At 39.1% G+C, this 19,948-nt stretch overlaps 1 protein-coding gene across 1 annotated transcript in view; it reads right to left on the bottom strand.

Annotated features, from left to right (window-relative positions):
• The window catches only part of PALMD (palmdelphin), a 49,735-nt gene extending 33,392 nt beyond the window's left edge, over positions 1 to 16,343 (bottom strand). The window contains exon 1 of the mRNA XM_007093643.3: positions 15,846 to 16,343. Within this exon, the coding sequence (XP_007093705.1) occupies positions 15,846 to 15,890 (45 nt within the window). The 5' untranslated portion in view covers positions 15,891 to 16,343. The remainder of the gene's footprint in view (positions 1 to 15,845) is intronic.
• Between the last annotated feature and the right edge of the window lie 3,605 nt (positions 16,344 to 19,948).

The raw sequence follows: 19,948 nt of genomic DNA, 5'->3' as shown, positions 1-19,948 counted from the left end.
ATTCTCCACTGTATCTAGAGGCTGTAGTTGAGCAAAGATTAGTAATGTTTTAAATGTATTATGCCAAACATTTTGGTAAGTATTTTACAGGAACTATTTCATCAAATCATCATAATAACAAAGATATCGTGACGATTTTTATTTTAGAAGAGGAAATGTAAGTTTTACTAATTAATTAACTTATCCAAGCTCTCAGAACTCATAAGTGGTGGAGCCAGGATTTGAACCCACGCAGTTTGAGTTAGTTCAGCCTCCACACTCTTAGCCAATTCATGACACCATTTTCCTGAATGAGAAATTAGTCCAGCTTCTCACAACTTCCTTCATTGTCCCCTCTATCATGAAGAACTGTGGCCTAGAGGCAGTGCCAGCATAGCCAGCAACAGGAGTGAGGGAGGGAAAGGAGGGAGCCCATTTTTGGTACCCTTTTTAGTGTGGGTGTGTAATCATCCACCTCTCACCACTGGTGGCCCATAGAGAAGAATGTATAAGAAACAGTGACTGCTGAAGCCAGCAAGTCTTCCCCACCCCTGTTGATAGCCAGTTTGGGCTGGTTTCATCTTGGGGTTAGTAATAAGGGAAAGCTGTGGGCAGAGGGAGGCAGGGTGTCTGAAGTGTTTTGGCAACACAAGGCTTACACAGGGTTGCTAAGGAATACCAATGTTTTGTCTCTCAGAGGTAATGTGATGCCTCCCTTATGCCAGTCTAGGTAATTAAGAAGATAAGTTTATAATGTTATAGGCATGGTTCTCTTTTAAGATAGAAGCACTTTTTCCTCATAAGATATTCAACAGCAAGTTATCCTTTTGCAAAATTTCACAGGGACCTATAGGAATTACTGAAAAATAAGATGGCAATAAGTTAATTTTATAAAGGCAAAATAAACTATAAGTCAACACTAAGTTGTATACCTACCTCTATTGCTAGTGTACTGAAAGTTACCAGAGCCTGCTAATTCCTTCCCATATTATCATGGAACAAATAGGTGTGAAATGCCATCTGCTCCCAAAAATTTTCCCGGTAGCTTGAACGTCTCTATAGACACCTTTTGTTACCTGGCACATCAGATACTTATTAATGTTAACTCTTATGAGTAACTTATATTGATGTTTACTTCTTTAATGTTCAACTAAGGAGGACTTCTGTTTAGTGAACAGTTGTGTAGATTCTTAGCTGTCTGACTTAGAATATTTTAGCAGTTGACACCCACAAATTCTAATTCTGTATAAAGCTACCTCTTGATTATTTTGAAAATTTATTTATCTTGTGCAGATAGAAAGCTACTGTGACCATCTATGATTCAATGATATTACCGTATTCACAGTAAGCACGATACTTAGGAGGGTATTTTAGAGATATTATTGATTAACAAGGAGCTAATATTCTAAAAATGCCTGAATCTGTAAAGAAGGCATGATTGATCCTGAGTTATTTTTATTTATTTATTTATTTATTTATTTATTTATTTATTTATTTATTTATTTATTTATATTTTTGAGACCGAGAGAGACAGAACATGAACGGGGGAGGGTCAGAGAGAGGGAGACACAGAATCTGAAGCAGGCTCTAGGCTCTGAGCTGTCAGCACAGAGCCCGACACGGGGCTCGAACTCCCAGACAGTGAGATCGTGACCTGAGCCGAAGTCGGACGCTCAACCGACTGAGCCACCCAGGCGCCCCGATCCTGAGTTATTTAATGGTTAATTTATCTAATACTGCAGTACTGATGTACAAATGCTGTGTTTAAGGTGACATTAGAAGTTGTGCAATATTTAAAAATTATTCAGAAGCAGATGCTTTTGTCAAGAAACTTAAATTCTCATAAATAAAGAAAATCATTAATTCAAGTAACTATATAGTCTAAGAAATAAAGTGACAGATGTCATTCCTGAGGCATAAGGGAGGTTCTGTGGGAGTTGAGGGGAGACAGGGAGCAGTTGCTTCTAGATGGTATGGTTGGGAGAGGCTTTGATGTAGCATTTGAGTAGAGTATGTTGGATAGTTGGTGGGGTCCAGGGGAGTGGGGAGGAAGGGCATTCAGGTTAAGGGCTTAATATGAGCAAAGGCCTAGAAGTAGAAAATTGGAACATTATATAGAACAGCAATTCTGGAATCTATGTTGCCATATGAGTTAGTGGGAAATAAAATAGGGATAGCAGGGTGAGGGTAAGTCCTCAGAAGAAACTTGAATGGCAGGACAAGGGGTTTGGCATTTACTTATGTATTGAGATAAAAAGCAATGGAAGTGTTCAGAGGGAGAGGATTAATAGAGTTAAAACCCATGTTTTAAGAAATTTAATATAGCCTAATTGTGTAGTAGATGTTGAAGGAGGAGCACTTGAATGGGGATGGTCATTTAGGCTATGACTCATACATAAGACCAGGAAAGCTTGAGCAAGAGGTAGCAGACGTTACCTATGAGGCTTTTATGCCGAGGTAGAGCAGGATTGCCAATAGACACAAGAAACTCAGAAGAAGGAAGAAAGAGTTGGGTAGGGAAGATGGTAGATTCACACCAAGTTTGAGGTGTCTTGGGGTGCCTGGGTGGCCCCTTCGGTTAAGTGTCTGATTCTTGATTTTGGCTCACGTCATGATCTCCCAGTTCATGAGATTGAGCCCCATGTTGGGCTCCGTGCTTACAGAACGGAGCCTGCTTGGGATTCTCTGTCTCTGCCACTCCCTTTCCCCACCCTACTCATGCATGTGTGTGCTCTGTCAATCTCTCTCTCTGTCTCAAAATAAATAAAAAAACTTTTAAAAAGTTTGGGGTGTCTTTGGGTCAACCAGGTGGAGTTGTCTGGTGGGCAGTTGAAACATTGGTTGGAGAGAGATGAGGGGTCAGAGCTAAAGATGCGGGAGTTTTGGAAGGAATAGCTGAAGTCAGAAGACTGTCAGAGCATGACGGGAAACATATTTATGAAAAGAGAAGGAGAGCTAAGGCCAGATACTTCATGAAGCACCTACATTTAAGGAAAGAAATCCAGGTGGAATTTTATTTCGGGGTCAATCATATTATTTGTAATAGAAGTTGGTGAATTGGGCCAATTCAATTAGTCAGATGGTTTGAGATACATTCTGCTAGAAGCTGAGTATCTTATAATTTCATGACTAGCTTTATTGACATTTTAATTGCTTAAGCTTTCAACAGAATCATAATAGAAGCTGCTTATTTGGATTTAACTACTTCCAACAATGCAGAACTTCTTGGTGAGGTGCAAATAATGGTAATCTTGAAAGAAAGGGATGTTGCTAGAGCAATATTCCTAGAGAAGAATCCTTAGCATAGCGAGAGGTTTCCTAGATTTGAGTGAAACTATATTTTTAAAATTCTTTAAAAATTCTTAAAAAAATTTCTTGAAAAAGGTGCACACATTTCAAGAGGGAAGATAGACCACGAAGCATGGGAAATTTACAAGTAGAAACATGGCTACACAATTACAAATGATCTCAGGTAAGAAGAAAAGAGCGTTACTATAGGCAAACCTAAACCAAATAGTTTGATATCACTGTGAACTCTCCATGGGCTCATGAAACCGAGAATGAAGATAAGCAGGTAGCACCTATTTGTAATAGTGTAAATAAGGTGGAAAAAAATCTGAGGTGATGTGAAGATGAGAAGCATGTGAAAAACATTGAGGGCACAAAAAGCATGGGTGTATAAATAATTATATACATTTAAGTTATGTTCAGAGCAAAAAGCTAAAGTCAGTCATTGGACAACTGCTGAGATACATAGTGTAATAGCAACATGATGAAAATAGAACCATTCTGTTTCTATTTTGCTTCCATATTTTTGATTAAGGAGAATAATATTAACCCTGGAAAGGATAGAACAAATAAGTTTGAAGGAAAATTGAAGCACAAGAGGAAATAGAGCACCAAGACAGAGCTGCTCAGACTCTGATGGGTTTCACCTCAGGGAGGAGAAAAATTTATAGGCACGACAGAAAAATATTGTCAAGTAATCCTGGAATCTCGAGTGAAGAGGTACCTGAAGACTGAAAATGGCAAGTGCCCCAAGTTTTTGAAGAGGGACAAAAGGCAATTATGAATATTTAAAGACTGGTGAACTTACTGGTTAATCCCTGGCAAAGCTGTAGAATGAATTATTAAACAGTGTTGTATTTAGACAAGCAATGCCTAAGAGATGACATTCGATTACTAAAAACAAAGCATTTAAAACTAACTTTATTTCTTTTGCTTCATTTTTCAAGATCTGCAGATGATGAAGATTGTGGTGGTTGCAAAAATAGCTAACATTTACTGATAACTTTATATGTGTCAGGAACTACTTAAAGCTCGTAAATGTATCAATTTATTTAATGTTCTTCCAAATTTCTTTGAAGTAGGGACCACATTTATCTGCATTAGGTAGGTGAAGAAATTGAGGAATGAAGACATCTTGATCATGGGAATTCAGTATATATGTGTTTTAGTGTAGCTTTGGACAAGTTTCTTACTTTCTTCTTCTTCTTTTTTTTTTTTAATGTTATTTATTTTGAGAGAGTAGGGAAAGCAAGCAGGGGAGGGGTAGAGAGAGAGGGAGAGAGAGAATCCCAAGCAGACTCTGCACTATCAGCACAGAACCCAACTGGGTACTTGATCCTATGAGTGAGATTATGACCTGAGTCGAAATCAAGAGTCAGAAGCTTAACTGACTGAGTCACCCAGGCCTCCTTTTCTTATTTTATTCTTTTGGAAAGTTTTGTAAATGCAAACAGAAAAAAATATACCATTGAAAGTAATTGTCTTAACATTTTTTCTTAAACAATGCCTTATAAGAAGAGAGAAAACTAAAATGACACCCAATGAACATAAACATATTGAGATAACTTTCCAAATCAGAATTTTGAGGGTGAGGTAGGGGTGGGCTGGAAGATTTATTGGTAGAAACTGTTCTGGCTGGCTTTAGTGAACAGCTAGTTTTAGGAGCCAATAAAATAAAAGATGACCAAATCAAGATTTCAAAAGATCTTGTCTGTTAGGAATGTTGGACCCAAATTAATGATTAATTTTATTGTTAATAAATGTAAACTATGGAACTTTATAGAATATGTTAATTGTAGAAGATTTAAAAAAATCCAGACAACTTTAAAGAAAAATATAAAAACCCCCCGTAACTCCCACTGCTTTAGAATGAACTACCATTGACATTTTGGTGCATTTTATTCCATTCTTTCCTCAGTATACTCAAACCACAGATGCACACCCTTACACAAACACGCATGTGCAAACCACATGAGGGGGCCCACACACACAGATTTGTGTTCCACCTTTTGCACCTAATATTGGGTCATGATCATTTCTCATGAAATTAAATTTTATTAATAAAAATATTAAATTTTATTCAGAATATCACAAGTTGCTTAATCATCCTCCTTTTTTTCTGCCCCTTAGGCTGTTTTGAATCTTTTGGTATTATAAGTAGTTGTGTGATGTAGTTCCTTGTACGTAAAATTTGGACCACTTTTCTCTGATTATTTCCTCAAGATAGGTTCCTAAAAATTAGTTACCTAGGGGTATGGATGTTATAAAAATTCTTGATATAGAGGTGCCTGGGTGGCTTATTGAGTTCAAGCCCCACATAGGCTGTCTGCTGTCAGCACAGAGCCTGCTTCCGATGCTCTGTCCCCCTCTCTCTCTGCCCCTCTCCACCTCGCACTTGTGTGCATGCTCTCTCTCCCTCTCTCTCTCTCTCTCTCTCTCTCAAAAATAGACAAACATTGAAAAAATTCTTCATACAAATAGCTAAAAAGACTTCAATGAAAAGTTGTTTTAACTTATATTTCTACTAACAGTATCCATCACCTCACCCTTACTACTTTTATGAATATTGCAAGTAAAAGATCCTTTAGCAATTTGAATAGAGCAAATAGCATCTCACTTTGATGTCTTAATGAGATTTCCAAGATTAGTGTGGTCAAATATTATTCATAATTTTCTTGGCCATTTGTATTAATTACTTTTTAAATTGCCTGTTTATGATGTCTACCCATTTTTCTGTGAAACCTATTATTTATTTACTTACCAATGTGTAAAAGCTCTTTGACTTAGGGATAGCAACTTTTGTTTGTCATGTTAGTTGTAAATAATTTTCTTGTTTGTCTTTAAATTTTATTTATGGTGTTTTTAGAAGTACTAAAAGTTTTTGTTCTCTATTGCCTTGATGTATTTGATAACTTTATCATCTGAGGTGCAGTAATTATTTGTCCATATTTTCTTCCAGTTTCCTAAAGATTTTTTAAAAAGCCTCTTTAAAATAGCTGAATTGATTTGGTTAAAATAAATTAGGAAGAACCTAATTTTTTCTCCAAATTTTTGGCTAACCTGAAGCTTTATCAAAGAATTTCTTTTCTATTGATTTGCTTTTTAAAAATTTATTAATTTTATCATTTACTGACTTTCATCATTTACTAATTTTTTCATGTACATTAGAGTGTGATTCTAGGTTATTTGCATAGTTTCTTTAATTATTGGTTTTGGTATTAATATTACGTAGTTTAGATAATGTGCTGATGAGGTAAATTACCATTTTATTGGGTAAGTTTTTTTATTGCTCTTGTCTAAGATGTCTTAATTAGTAGCAGTAGTTTTTTATTCCAGTTGGACTTTGGAGTTGTTTTGTTAATTTCCAACAGGAACAAAATTGAAAACCCAACTAATTCCTTATCCCTCTTTACTTCCCATCCAACCAACCAGCCAAACAAATAAAAAACCATATACTCTGATAGAACTTTAAACGTTGCTTCTAATAGTAATTATCATTATCCAGAGATAATTAGAGATCAGTATTGTTATATATGATTTATATCTGCAAAATATATTATAGCTCATATAAAACTGGAGTTTTTGTACATATTTAGTAATCTGACTTATTTTTCAATATATCATGAACATAATGATGTGCCATATCATTAAAGTCTTCTAAATTGTTTATAATGGTTGCATATTATTCCATTATATATAATATATACATATATATTATTTTTATATGTATATACATACATATACATTTATGTACTATATTTACTCAGCTAATTCCTTAAAAAAATTTTTTTTTCTAATGTCCATTTATTTGTGAGAGACAGAGGGTATGAGTGGGGGAAGGGCAGAGAGAGAGGGAGACACAGAATTCGAAGCCCGACGTGGAGCTTGAGCCAATGAACCACGAGATCATGACCTGAGCCAAATTCAGATGCTTAACTGACTGAGCCACCCAGGCACCTCTATTTTCAGCTTTTAACAGTTTTTTGTTTTTGTAGCTATTAGGAATGGGGTATTTCTTGTATTACATTTCTGAGTAATTCTTGTTTTTTAGAAAGCTATTGATTTTTGTATATTCATTGTATATCTGACTACTGAACTTTTAAGTTAGTACTTATTCTTAACTTTGCAGACACTGAAGCTGAGGACTAGAGGGTTTATTAATTTTCCCAAGTCACATGGTTGGTCTAGTGTTGGAACTGGCATTGAACCTAATTTTCTAGAACTCCAAAAATGATGCTTTTTATACCACTCCTTATCACTTCCAAAATTTGTCAGTAGAAATACAATTCCCCAAACAAGTGATGTCATAGCACTAAGCACTCTGCACAGGTCAGAGTGTTCTGTTCAGCTCTGAACACCAAATTTAAGAGTGACACTGACATTTCAAAGAGTGTCTAGAATGAGCTCGTGATATGAACAATGATTGAAATCAAGAAAATGAAGCCATATGGCTTCAGTGACTGGAGTCATGAGGATTGGATGAGAGTTTAAGGAAACTAGATTCTAGCACAGTATGTCACAACTCTTAACACAGAGGGCTCTTCTCAAATGGTAGAGTGTATTGGGGGAGGTATTGATACACCTGATATTGGAGGTGTTTGAGGAGAAGCTGGGTGAGCATCTTTGGAGCATGTCATAGCGAGGATGAGAATGTGGACATTCTCTGAGTTTTCTTCTGTTAGAATGAGAAATCTCTAGGTTTTCTCCTGGTTCTATGCTTCTCTCTGCATCCAGTTCTGAAATACCCTAACTTTTAAGTTATCCATGGGAATTGGATGTGGTTATCACTACTCCTTATGGGGTGAATTAAAAGCACACATTTTCTAAACCTCATTTTATTTAGTAACTTTAGTCTTCTTTCCTAGCCTGGCAACAAATTCTGACAGATCTCTAAATAGAACTCAGTGTGTGGTCTACTCATTTATTCCTTTGTCCTTTCTTGTTTGTTCTAATGAATAGTGACAAAACAAGGATAAACAAAAAACACAAATCAAGCCCCCTTCCCCTTCCCCCCCCCCCCAATAATCAAAGGGCAATGGTAAACTTGGTTGTTGTCTTCAGTGAAAAAACATTTTTTCAGCTTGATGGCGTTCATTCATTCATTTACTCATTCACGATGGTTGCTTGTTTTGCTCCAGTTAGTGCTGAGCGCAGTGCTGGGGAGCTGTGTGAGATGCAGTGGTGTCTCTGCCTTAAGAAATCCTGGCTAGAGGGGGGCCTGGGTGGCTCGGTAGGTTAAGCGGCTGACTCTTGATTTCAGCTCAGGTCATGATCTCACAGTTCGGGGTTCGAGCCCCACATTGGGCTCTTTGCTGACAGCTCAGAGCCTGGAGCCTGATTCTGTGTCTCCCTCTCTCTCTGCCCCTCCCCTGCTCATGCTCTGTCTCTCTCTGTCTCTCAAAAATGAATAAACGTTAAAAAATTAAAAAGGGGCGCCTGGGTGGCTTAGGTTAAGTATCTGACTTTGGCTCAGGTCATGATTTTGTGGTTTGTGAGTTCGAGCCCCAGGTGGGGCTCTGTGCTGACAGCTCAGAGCCTGAAACCTGCTTTGGATTCTGTGTCTCCCCCTCTCTCTGCCCCTCGCATGCTCATGCTCTGTCTCTCAATAATAAATAAATGTTAAAAAAATTTAAAAACAAATAAAAAATAATTCCTGGCTGGAGGGAAGAGACTGGCGTAATGGAAGTGGGATGGGGAGAAGGTAACAAAGGCTTAGAGTACAGGATGCTCTGGGAAATGATGCTGTCCCAGCCCTGTTGATCAATTACAAATGCATCTGAAACTGCATCACATTTTTTCTGCTTGTACTCCCGGCGAACTGAGGAAAGCAGAGGAGACTGTCAGGGCTGCAGGACTGCTTAGGGTTAGAAATGTGGTTAAGTGAAAAATGTGGTTAAGTGAAGCAGAACCTCCATAGACTCTTCTCTTTGCTCCCCTTCAAGCTCTATTGAGAGGGAACCACAGAGGAAGTTCTAAATGGGGTGAGGTTTGTGGTTTTGATGTTTCTTAGAATTAATTGTGATGCTGTGGTCAAAGACTCTGACAAGCAGAAGAATGGACTCAAGTTGTGCTATTTCACTAATCCCTTAACTTTTCATGGTCTTAGGTTTTCCGCCTACAAAATGGGGATGATGACACCTGCTTTTGCAAATACTCCTAGGATGTTTGGACAAATGAGATATAGATATGAAAGCTTTATTTTTATTTCTTGTAAAGCCTAAGCACCATGTAAGAATAGGTGCTGTTATTATTGTTACTAATCTTGGAATTCTTTCACTTATGAGATGTCCTCTATGTTGTAGATCTGTGAGTATAGGTTGATTCTGAGCAGCAGTTGTAGCTCATTTTCATATGTTGCATCCCCTCTATCAATCATAGATGCAATTATACTTTGAAAACTTGGTGCTTAGGACAGGAACCAGTTTCGATTTCCATTCAGAGCTTCAGAGAATAACCTGGTTCTATGTCTCTAATGGCTTGACTGAGTCCACTCTGTCACTGGAGTTTTATGAAAAAACAAACAAACAAACAAACAAAGACAAAAACAAACAAACAAAAAACCCAAAAAAACCCCAAACAACCTGTGAAGTACAGATCTTACTTAACCTGCTCCTATGGTGTCTTAGGAAAGTAGACATCCTACAGGGTTCCTGATGAGGGAACTCATTGAGGCAGTAACTTTTCAGGGACCCTCTTCCCAAAAGGCACCAGTGTCATCGAAATAAGTGAAAATATTTGGACTTTATTTTAAGAGAAACTAGGTAGTTTGAGACTGGAGATGAGGAAGTAGAAACCCTGTTTGACTTTCAGCCAGAACTATGCTGCACTTGTTTACGGTCTAGTTAGACTTCAGTGCTTACTTAGCCTCTGTTTTTTATTGATCACAGTTTTCTAAAGAAGCAGCTTTTGTTTTTTACCATCCAGTAATATTAAGAAAGTTCTCGGGGATCCTTGTCAGTAGAGGTCTTTGCAAGGTAGCATTATCATTCTGTAGCACACTGGAAAAACCTCACCCTGTTATCAAAAAGCAGTTTCCTTAATAACTATCAAAGTTATTATACCTCATCACATGCTCTCCTTTGTGGGTGGGCTATTATGTTTGGCAAAGAAATATGGCACAGCACATTTTGTTTGAAGAAACCTTTCCCTCTCTGGAAGAAACATGCAATTTCAGTATGGCACCGTGGAAAATTGTGCAGGGTTTTGTTGTTGTTGTTGTTGTTGTTGTTGTTGTTGTTGTTGTTTGAATATTCTAGCACAGGACTTCTTTATATAGGAGATTCTTCCATTTCCACGTACCATTGTTAGGTGAATGTCTTTAGATGTTCATGACAAATTAGAAGTTCTTCCTGTAACTTTGTTTTAACCATGAGATACTTTGGCACAATGTATTTTAGCCATTATTATTTTAGAAAGTCCTTAGAACTCTAAATAGTTCAGTGATCCCAGTACACATGAAGGTATACCTTCAGCAAAGATCCAGGCTGCTTGCTCTCATTTTCACTCTCCCTGACAGAATGAAGAGGGAAAAAAATGTGTATGGCTGGCCCAGGAGGCTGGTTTCTTGGGCAAGTGACCTGTCCAGACATACTTGGCACCATGCTGGGAAGGGCCCAGCACTTCATTTAACACTGTGCTGACACCATCTGGATATTTTGAATGCTTTTTGAACAAGGGTCCCCAGATTTTCACTGTGTACTGGCCCCACAAATTATGTAGCAGGTCCCGCTTTGAGGCCATTAACTGTCTTATTAACTGCTAGAAGGTCCCAGATATTGACAAAAAGGAAACAAGATGGGGGGCAGTGTCCACTGGCGGACCACACACACTAGAGAAACAACTAGAACCTGCCAGGACCTGTGTTTGTTATTGTTTTAATATTGGTCTTTGTATTGGGTAGATTTCTGTTTTATGCAAAAAATTTTCTGCCTCCCGAATTCCTATGTTTACAAGTCCAGAAAAATGCTTTGGGAGTGGAAAGAAATAGGGAGTGGACCTGGGGAAATGTGAGAGCTCCTTATTATTTTGCGTCACGAGCAGCTTTGGCCGGCAAATCTGGCACTGTTGCTCAAATTCCAGTGTCAGGACTTTTCATGGCTCCCTTCCAAATGGAGTCAATCCTAGGCAGGTGCTTGTTGTGATTATTCCTGTTGTCTAAATTTTGACAGAGCTCACCTCCTTCACACCTGTGCTTAAATGTCACCCTCTCCGTGAGGCCCATGTGCTAGTGCCCCTGCGATCTGCAACTCACTCCTAGTGCCCTTATTTCACTTCCTTTCATTTAAATGCATAAGGCGTGGCACACAGTAGGTGCTCAATAACCATTAATTGAATCAAGGAATGAGAGAATGAGCTGATTGCCCACATTCCTAGCAGTTAAAGATAAGCCTTGATGAGGATAAAAATGTGAGCTTTATTCTTATTCCCTTTCTCCCATTGAGGTCTGTTCTCCAAAAGATTGATTGATTCTAGTTCTCCGAATTCTTCAGGGGTCAGCCCCCAAACAGTGCTATTTTTATGATCTCTAGCCAGTTTAACATCTAGGAGTTTTCCAGTCTGAGTGTCCCCATGTTATTTAGGAACAGAATTTTCTAAGGTCATAGTAGGAATGGAGATAAGATAATGCGTTCCTCGCAGAGGAGGATGTCAAGAGCATATTACTAATTGTAAGGGGATCTTTCTGTTTCTGTGGGGAGTTCACCTGGGTCTTTTCACTGGTTTCACTGTGGGCCAAGTTTCCTTCCAGAGAGGAGCTGTGTGGGGGATAACAGTCAGTCCTTCATCCCACTCTTCCTGAGAATGCTGGAGATATTGGTGTCATCCATTCCAGCATATTTTTTTTTTATTTTTACTTTTTTTATTTTTGAGGGAGAGAAAGAGAGAGAGAGAGAGAGAGAGAGAGAGAGAGAGAGAGAGAGAGAGGACTCCCAAGAGGAGCCTGAGTGGGGTTCAATTCTACGACCCTCAGATCTGGGATCATGACCTAAGTGGAAATCAAGAGTCAGATGCTCAACCGACTAAGCCACCCAGGTGCCCCCATCCCAGCAATATTAAAAGTGAATTTCAAATTACTAGTCTATTTCAATAGCTCTATGTATAAAAATCAGCTAGTTGTTAAAATATGTACTAACTTGAAAAGAGCCTCAAGAGACTTATCAATCAAAGTAATACCTAATCAATTTGAAGTAGTCCTATTTTTGAGTTGTAGCTGAAAACTGAACTCTTTGGCTAAGAGATACTTCTACCATTAATTCAGTAAAGGAAGAGTTGGTACATGGAGAAAGTAATGAAGGAAAAATGTGACAGTGTGCAAAATAGAATCCATATTTGGTATACCTGAACTGATATACTGTCCTTTAACAATCGTTTCTGTGTACTTTCATCATTTTTTCTTTATTCTCTAAGTCTTTGAGAAGACTTCTGACAATCTAAATTCAGTATACTGATGTGAGAAATGAATGGCACTATTACAGTAAATGAGTTTTCAGTCTGAGAGCCTACATGCCACATTCCATCTATCTACTGTGTTTAATCTGGTTTTTTTTTTTTTTTTTTTTTTAGAGAAACTAGAAGACTGGCCCTTGGTTCTGTCAAGTTATAGGCATATAAATTTGTTTTTTCAACTCCCTATAGTAGAAATAATGACTTCTTAGACACCCCAAACCAGGTGGAATGAATAAAACAGTGAAGATCATCTCATTTCACAGCCAGGAAATGGAGGAACAAATTTTAATATAAAAATCAAATAGATCAGAGAGTGTAAAAAAGTTTTTTGCGGGGTGCCTGGGTGGCTCTGTTGGTTAAACATCCTACATGGGCTCAGGTCATGATCTCGTGGTTCATGGGTTCAAGCCCTGCTTCAGGCTCTGTGCTAACAGTTGGGACCTTGGAACCTGCTTCAGATTCTGTGTCTCCCTCCCTCTCTGCCCCTCCCCTGCTCTCTCTCTCTCTCTCTCTCTCTCAAAAATAAACAAACGTTAAAAAAATGTAATAAAAAGTTTTTTTTCTTTTCTAACAAAGTCTGTGAGTTGCTGTGTTTGCATACCCTGGAATAGTCTTATGATTTTGTTTCTGAAGTATACAAACATTGTTTCAGTGTAAGGAAATAGGAGGAAAACAGTTAAAATGAGAAGACTGTGTTTGAGCTCCAGTTTAGGTCAGAGATTTGGAAGATTTTAAGTACTTCCAAAAGTGAAACAGCCCCAGCAAATTCTCTGGATGCTGTATGTTTTCGTTTTCCTGGAGGATGGGGAAGCTCTGAGGTGGCTTCCTGGTAAGGCAAGGGTGGATAAAGCTGGCATCTTCCAGGGCTTCTAGGAGGCAGATGAGTGGATGTGTTGTTTCCATGGACACACCACTGCTCCATTTTCCCCTCTAGGTTGTGACAAATGTGACTGGGTTTAGCCTGGTAAGGTGGAGGCTAGTGTGAATTTATTCCCGTGAACTGTTTTTTCCGGTTCTCCCCCCTACAACTTCATGTAAACAAATTACTTCCAAGGTAGAATTACTTTGTGATTTTGGGGCACCTGGGTGGCTCCGTCAGTTAAGCATCTGACTCTTGTTTTTGGCTGAGGTCATGATCTCTCAGTTTGTAGGTTTGAGCCCTGCATTGTGCTCTGCACTGATAGTGCAGGGGATTCTCTCTATCCCCCTCTTTCTGCCCCTCCCCAGCTCTTGTACTCTGTCTCTGTCTCTCAAAATAAAGAAATAAGAAGAAAGAATTACTTTGTAATCTTACTTTGGAGATTTGCTTAATTCCTTATAATGGGATATGTTCAGGCCAAATGGAGTAATTAAAAAGTAGGAGTGTGTGTGTGTGTGTGTGTGTGTGTGTGTGTGTGTGTTTTAATCATCAGAAAAAGGAAACACCAATACATTCAGGAGCTACTTACTCTCTTGTCTGCTTGTAAGGCATTATGCCTCTATTTGCATTCGGAGCCCTCAGTGAAAATTCCTAGTCTTCCTGAATAATTGTGTGCAGTCGTATCTTTAGAACATGTACTGCTTCAGTGGGCATTATAAGGGGCACTGGAGGTAATAAGGGCTGAAAGAAGGGTGTGCTACAATTCAAAAAAGGAAAATACACAAGGGGCTACTTGTGTATTTCATTGGCTACATGATATAGTTTAGTAAATTAGGAGGTAGAAGCAAAGGCTGAGCCTGTGCCCACACAACTCACACAGTGTAATAAAGTAACCTTTAGACAACAGCTGTAATGCACAAAGCCCATGCCAAAAACAACAGAACAGGGCCCAGTTCCTGTCCCTTAAAGCCTGACAGCTGAAATAGTGGCTGAGCTTAACGACAAAAAAAAAAAAAAAAAAAAAAAAAAAAAAAGAACAAAACAAAGATCCAAACCAAAGTTTTCCGACGAAAGGAAAGTGTACTAATTAGAAGTTAGACATTTCAAAAGCATCGTCTTATGGAAGAGTGCCAGCCTTATTGGTGGACTTCTGGACTTCTGGTTCCTTACTATTGGCTGAGAAAATGTTTCAACGTATTGAATCCTTTCTGGGTGGAACTGAGACATTGTATCCATTTAATAAAAATTCTAAATTTGGGGTAACATTATTATTTATGCTATGGGAATTGGAAGAGCAAAGAATAATATCCTCCTACCTACCTTGATTTTGCATCGATTTTTTAAAAGTACTCATTTCTTCCTGACAGCTAACTTCAGTGGCAGAAAATGCTGAGAAATTGGAATGTGGATTTCCAAGTTGTTAAAAAATTCTGTCACAAATTATAGCTAATCATAAATGACTGTGCCACAGATTTACAGGTTACTGCCAAATACAGGATCTTATAAAATTAAAAAAAAAAAAGCTGGGTCATTTAAGGAAAGTAGTTTATTTCTTGCTTTGATTCTTTCCCAGAACAGACATAAGAAATGCACTATTTTCCTTCCCGGTATTAACAAGATATTTTCCAAATCCATTGCCTTGCATACAACTGCATTCCTTCAGGAGCTTGTTCAGTTTGTGACTCTGCTGAAAACTGATATCAAAGAATTAACCTGATACGTGCTTTTACCTACTTTTCTCTTGTTTAATGCTTAGTTTAAGTACAGCGACATTCGTTTTCATCCTGTAAGACTTTTCTGGAACATACTACCACACTACAAATAAAAAGTTTTAAGTTGTTTGTTTTATTTCTTTCTCTCTTCCCTTTCAAAAGAGTTTAATTTTTTTGGTGTATTAACCATTTAAAAAAGTTTCTAAGTTGGGGATCTGCTTTTTGATCTAATGTCTGGCAAACACCAACTGAGAGAAAACCTGTATTTTTAAGGCACATAGAAGGTGAATGTCCGTGAACTGAGCTGCCTTCATAGCTTCTGACTGCTGCTAACCACATAGGCACAGTTTTTGCGACGATAAAGAACATTGCCCTGCACTCAGGTTCCGAAGCCCAAGAATTATAGAGGGTCACAAGGGTTAAGAGAGCGACAGAGGCATGTCCATGAAGGATGACAGTTCTGTTTTTCCACTTACAGGGGCTCAGCGGCAGGGGCACTAGCAATGTGTCTGCTGTTCCCCTAAGCAACCACCTCCATGAGTTATAACTGTACGCAGACTTACTGTGATGGCCTGAAGTCTTTCCTTCACCAGCTCAGCTTCTTCCATTCTAGAAGTCAAGGGCAGGCAGACGGCGCAGGAAGTCCAAAGCTACCATAAAGCAGGAGCCTCCTTGGGGAGAGGAGAGGGGTGACAGAGGAGAAGCTCTTTGCACCAGTGGAGGAAGGCAGAAATCCCCGGCTCGGCAGGAGCGTCTCTGAGCAGATGTACAGATCAGGCCAGACAGACACATGTAATGAGAGTGTGCCGGGAAGGCAGACCCTGAGGCTGCTGGCGAGAGCTGACTGACAAGTTTGAACGGCAGCCGCACCAGCCCTTTTCCTTCAGGAGCTGCCAGCTCTTTGTTGTAATGTGCACAGTTAGCAAGTCACATTTTCTTATTAACTGTTCCTTACCCAACTCGTTATTTTCCAGGAGTGGCACAGGAAGGCCCATGAGCTGAGTGTTTAATCAGCCTCTGCTCTAGCAACACACAGCCATCTCTGTGTGGGTCTGTGTGTGTTTGTACAGAGTTTACCTGCACCCTCCTCCAGAGTTTACAAAGACAGAGCCTCACCTTACTTGCCTAGGCCACTTGCTTGCCTTTCTTCCTCTGATCGGCTTCAGATAATAATAATAAATTCTGCAGTCATTTTAGAACTTAATATACTGGTAAACTGACATCACATCATCCTTCCTTCTCCCTCCTTCTCCTGCTTTAGCAAACTTTGGAATCTTTAGGTCATGGAGAAATCAAAGGTGTTAACGGGACTCTTGGCCCACCAGCAGTGTTCAGTGAGATTTGAACGTCAAGTACCGCCCTTGGTTATTTCTTGTCATGGATTTCCATGGGATGCTGTTCTTTCTTGGACCTTATTCAGAAATGACACTCTCGGCTTTCAGGAAGGTGCCCATTTTGACCTCACCAGTTGTGCAAGAGAAAGGAGGGAGCCCTTGAAAGTGTGACCAGACATTCTGTAACTCATGCAGTCCGAAAAAATCGTGTGGGTGTTCCCTTGCCCTTTAGAAAAAGAACGTCAAGTCCAGCGAAACTCTTAGCAGAGGCTGGAAGCTTTACAATTGACTTTGTTCTCTTTCCCCTGTGATTCCTGTGATTAAATTTTGATGTAGTAAACCCTAATTATCATCTACCTCATTGTTACGTGTTTGGATGCTATCAAGTACCTTCATATCAACATTCAGCTGAACAGGTTAAAAAGACTAGCCAAATAGTGAACATATGGTTTAGTGTCCTTTGTGTTGTTGATTGTAATAATTAATAGCTAATATTTATTGAGTACTGTCTATAGACAAATGCTTCACATACTGTATGTCTTACAAGGTGCTGGAAGATAGGTGCTATTATCTCCATTTTAAAAATGAGGAAACTGAGGCTCAGAGATGTAATTTGTCATAGCTATGAATGGAAAAACCAGAATGGGCTGGCTGACTTTATAATACCCGTTCACCAGAGCCTACCCAAGGAAGCAGCGCAAAGTGAGACACAGGCTGAAGGTTATATCAGTCTTTATGAGAAAGACTTGGAGCTCCATCCATCCTCCTCCTCCCTCTGGCTCCCAGAGCACTTACAGCTGGATACAGACCCCTTCGGCAGATCTCCGTGGGAAGCTCTGGAGTAACTTAGTGGCCCTAGAGAGAAAATACTTTTCCATATTGTCATTTGGAGCTACCCAGCCACAGAGCCCTAGGTGAAACCCACCAATTTCAAGAGTCTGAAATCATACTTGAGAATAGTTTGTCCTTGTTTATACATACTCAAGTGAGACATTTTGGAAAGCTAGAGAATTGGAAAATTGATTAGGCATGGGCCAACTTTGGTTACTATTTGATGGATATTCAAGTTAAAAAAAGTCAAACCTTCAAACCTTTTGTTTTTGTTTATATGTCGGTCCTTGCTGAAATTAAATCCAAGAGAACAGTAGTGATAAATATCTCAGTCAAAATTGCATGTTTGCTGCCCAGAACGGATGGGCGGTCATCCAATTATTAGTCTGGATCTTTTCCTAAAAACAATTTACTGCTCAAATCTCATTTCTGCTCTGGGAGAGCCCAAAGGTTTTCTAGTGTAGGGGAGGATTTGATAAAATAAGACCAAGGAATTTAGGAGGGAGCAGAGTTGTGACAATTGATTTCTATCGTGATGTGTTTATGCATTTATTTAGCTGATAATTGCTAATATTTTTAGAGCATTTGCTATTCATTAATTCTGCACATATTTATTGAGCACCTATGATGTGTCAGGCACTGTGCTAGGTGTTTGGGATACAAGGATGAGCAAAATTTCAGCTCTCTGGAACTTCTATTCTGGTAGGCAATGAAAGATAATAAGCAAACAAAATAGAATAGGTGAGAAGGTGATTACGTTAGTTGGATTCCTTGAGAAACAATTGGCAAGATGGGTTAAAAGTAATGGATTGATTTTATTAGGAGAATGGCTGTATGAGAGAAGATGGGGGAGGTAGGCAGAGAGGGCTGGAGCTGGCAAAGCCTGGGAGACTGGTTAGACTGGGGTGCAAGTCTGACTCCAGTGAGGGACAGACAAAAAGAAAGTTGAGTGGAAACAGCCTGATCTGCAGTGCAGCCTAAGTCAGACTGGAAAGGCCATCAGAAAGTCCTGGAGCCAAAGTCAGCTACCAGAGAGGGCCTGTGTCTCCCAGAAACGAGACTGTTTTAGCATTCCTGCCGTACTCAGCCATTAGCTGGGAGTAGCTCCTGAGAGGCATGGTCTTGACGCAAACGTAAGGCTGGATTTCAGGGTGCAACAGCTGGGACCCTTTGTCAGTTATGCTCCTGTAGTTGGATGTCTGGGAGGTACATTTTTATGACAGCCATGGTGATAAGTGCAATGGAAAGAAAATAGAGCAAGGGAGAAGAATAAAGTTTGCTAATGAGTGGAAGGTTGCAATTTGGAATTTAGAATGAGTAGGGAGCATTTGAACAAGACCTCCAAGGAGGGGTGGGAGTCATCCATGAGGATGCCAGTGGGAAGAACATATCCAGGGAAGTCTGTGAAAAAGCCCTAAGGTGAACTATACCTAGCAGAACTATACCTTTTAGGAGGCCCCAGGGCCACTGTGGTTTGTGGTTGGAAATGTAACAGGTTCAATCCACACAGGGTCCCATAAAACACTGTAAGGACTCTGCTTTTATCCTGTGTGAGGTGAGAAGCCAGGAGATATTTTGAACTGAGAAGTGACGTGACCTAGCATATTTTGTAAGGATGGAAGCAGTGATACTAGGTAGGATGCTATTGCTGTAATCCAGTTGAGAAATGGTGGTTGCTTGAGCCAAGGTGATAGCAATGAGCATTTTGGGAATTGGTTGAACTGTAGAACTGACAGGATTTCTCAATATTGAATATGGAGTGTGAGAGAAAGAGAAGAAGATTCATGATAACTCTATGACTTTTGGACTGAACAAATGGAATTTACCATCAGTTGAGATAGGGAAGTTGGTGAATAGTTCTGTTTTTACAGAGAGGGTAGATACCAAGTGCTTAGTTTTGGACAGGTCAATGAGTTATCTCATGGAGATGTTGAGGAGAAATTGGATACATGAGTTTGGCGTTCAGGAAAGAAGCCTCAGCTGGCTTTATAAAATATATTATATCTCAGAAAGTAAGCAGGATCAGAAAATATTTAGAATTGTAGTCCACAAAGCAGTATAATCTAGTGAACTAGCATTAATTAAATGTTAACCGTATATTCATAACCAAAGTCAGTCTTTATAAAATAGATATACAATAGAACTCATCTGCTTCCTGATATCTTGTTAAAGCAATTTTAGTGAAGACTTTGTTGTTTGCCAACCAATATAAATGAGTATGGCAAGAGTTAGGAGTTACAAATTAATTACCTGAGCTTAAGGGATATAAGCGATTCTGTGACAGTGTCCTTTCTTAAAATGAATTCACTATCTGGTTGAAGAGGTAAGACATATGCTAGAAACAATTAGGGGACAAAAATAGTAAACAGCTGTCATTGTATTGTGATAAAACAAAGTACTAATGATTGCACTATTTGGGACCAGGAGGGTATAGCACAGGGAATATGGTATTGTGTAGCACAAGCAGTAAGTATGGAATGAGTTGAAGAAGATAAAGATTA

The sequence above is a fragment of the Panthera tigris genome, chromosome C1 (assembly GCF_018350195.1).
Source record: "Panthera tigris isolate Pti1 chromosome C1, P.tigris_Pti1_mat1.1, whole genome shotgun sequence".
Classification (NCBI taxonomy): domain Eukaryota; kingdom Metazoa; phylum Chordata; class Mammalia; order Carnivora; family Felidae; genus Panthera; species Panthera tigris.
The sequence above is the reverse complement of the archived record's forward strand: the minus strand, read 5'-3'. Positions and strand labels throughout refer to the sequence as shown.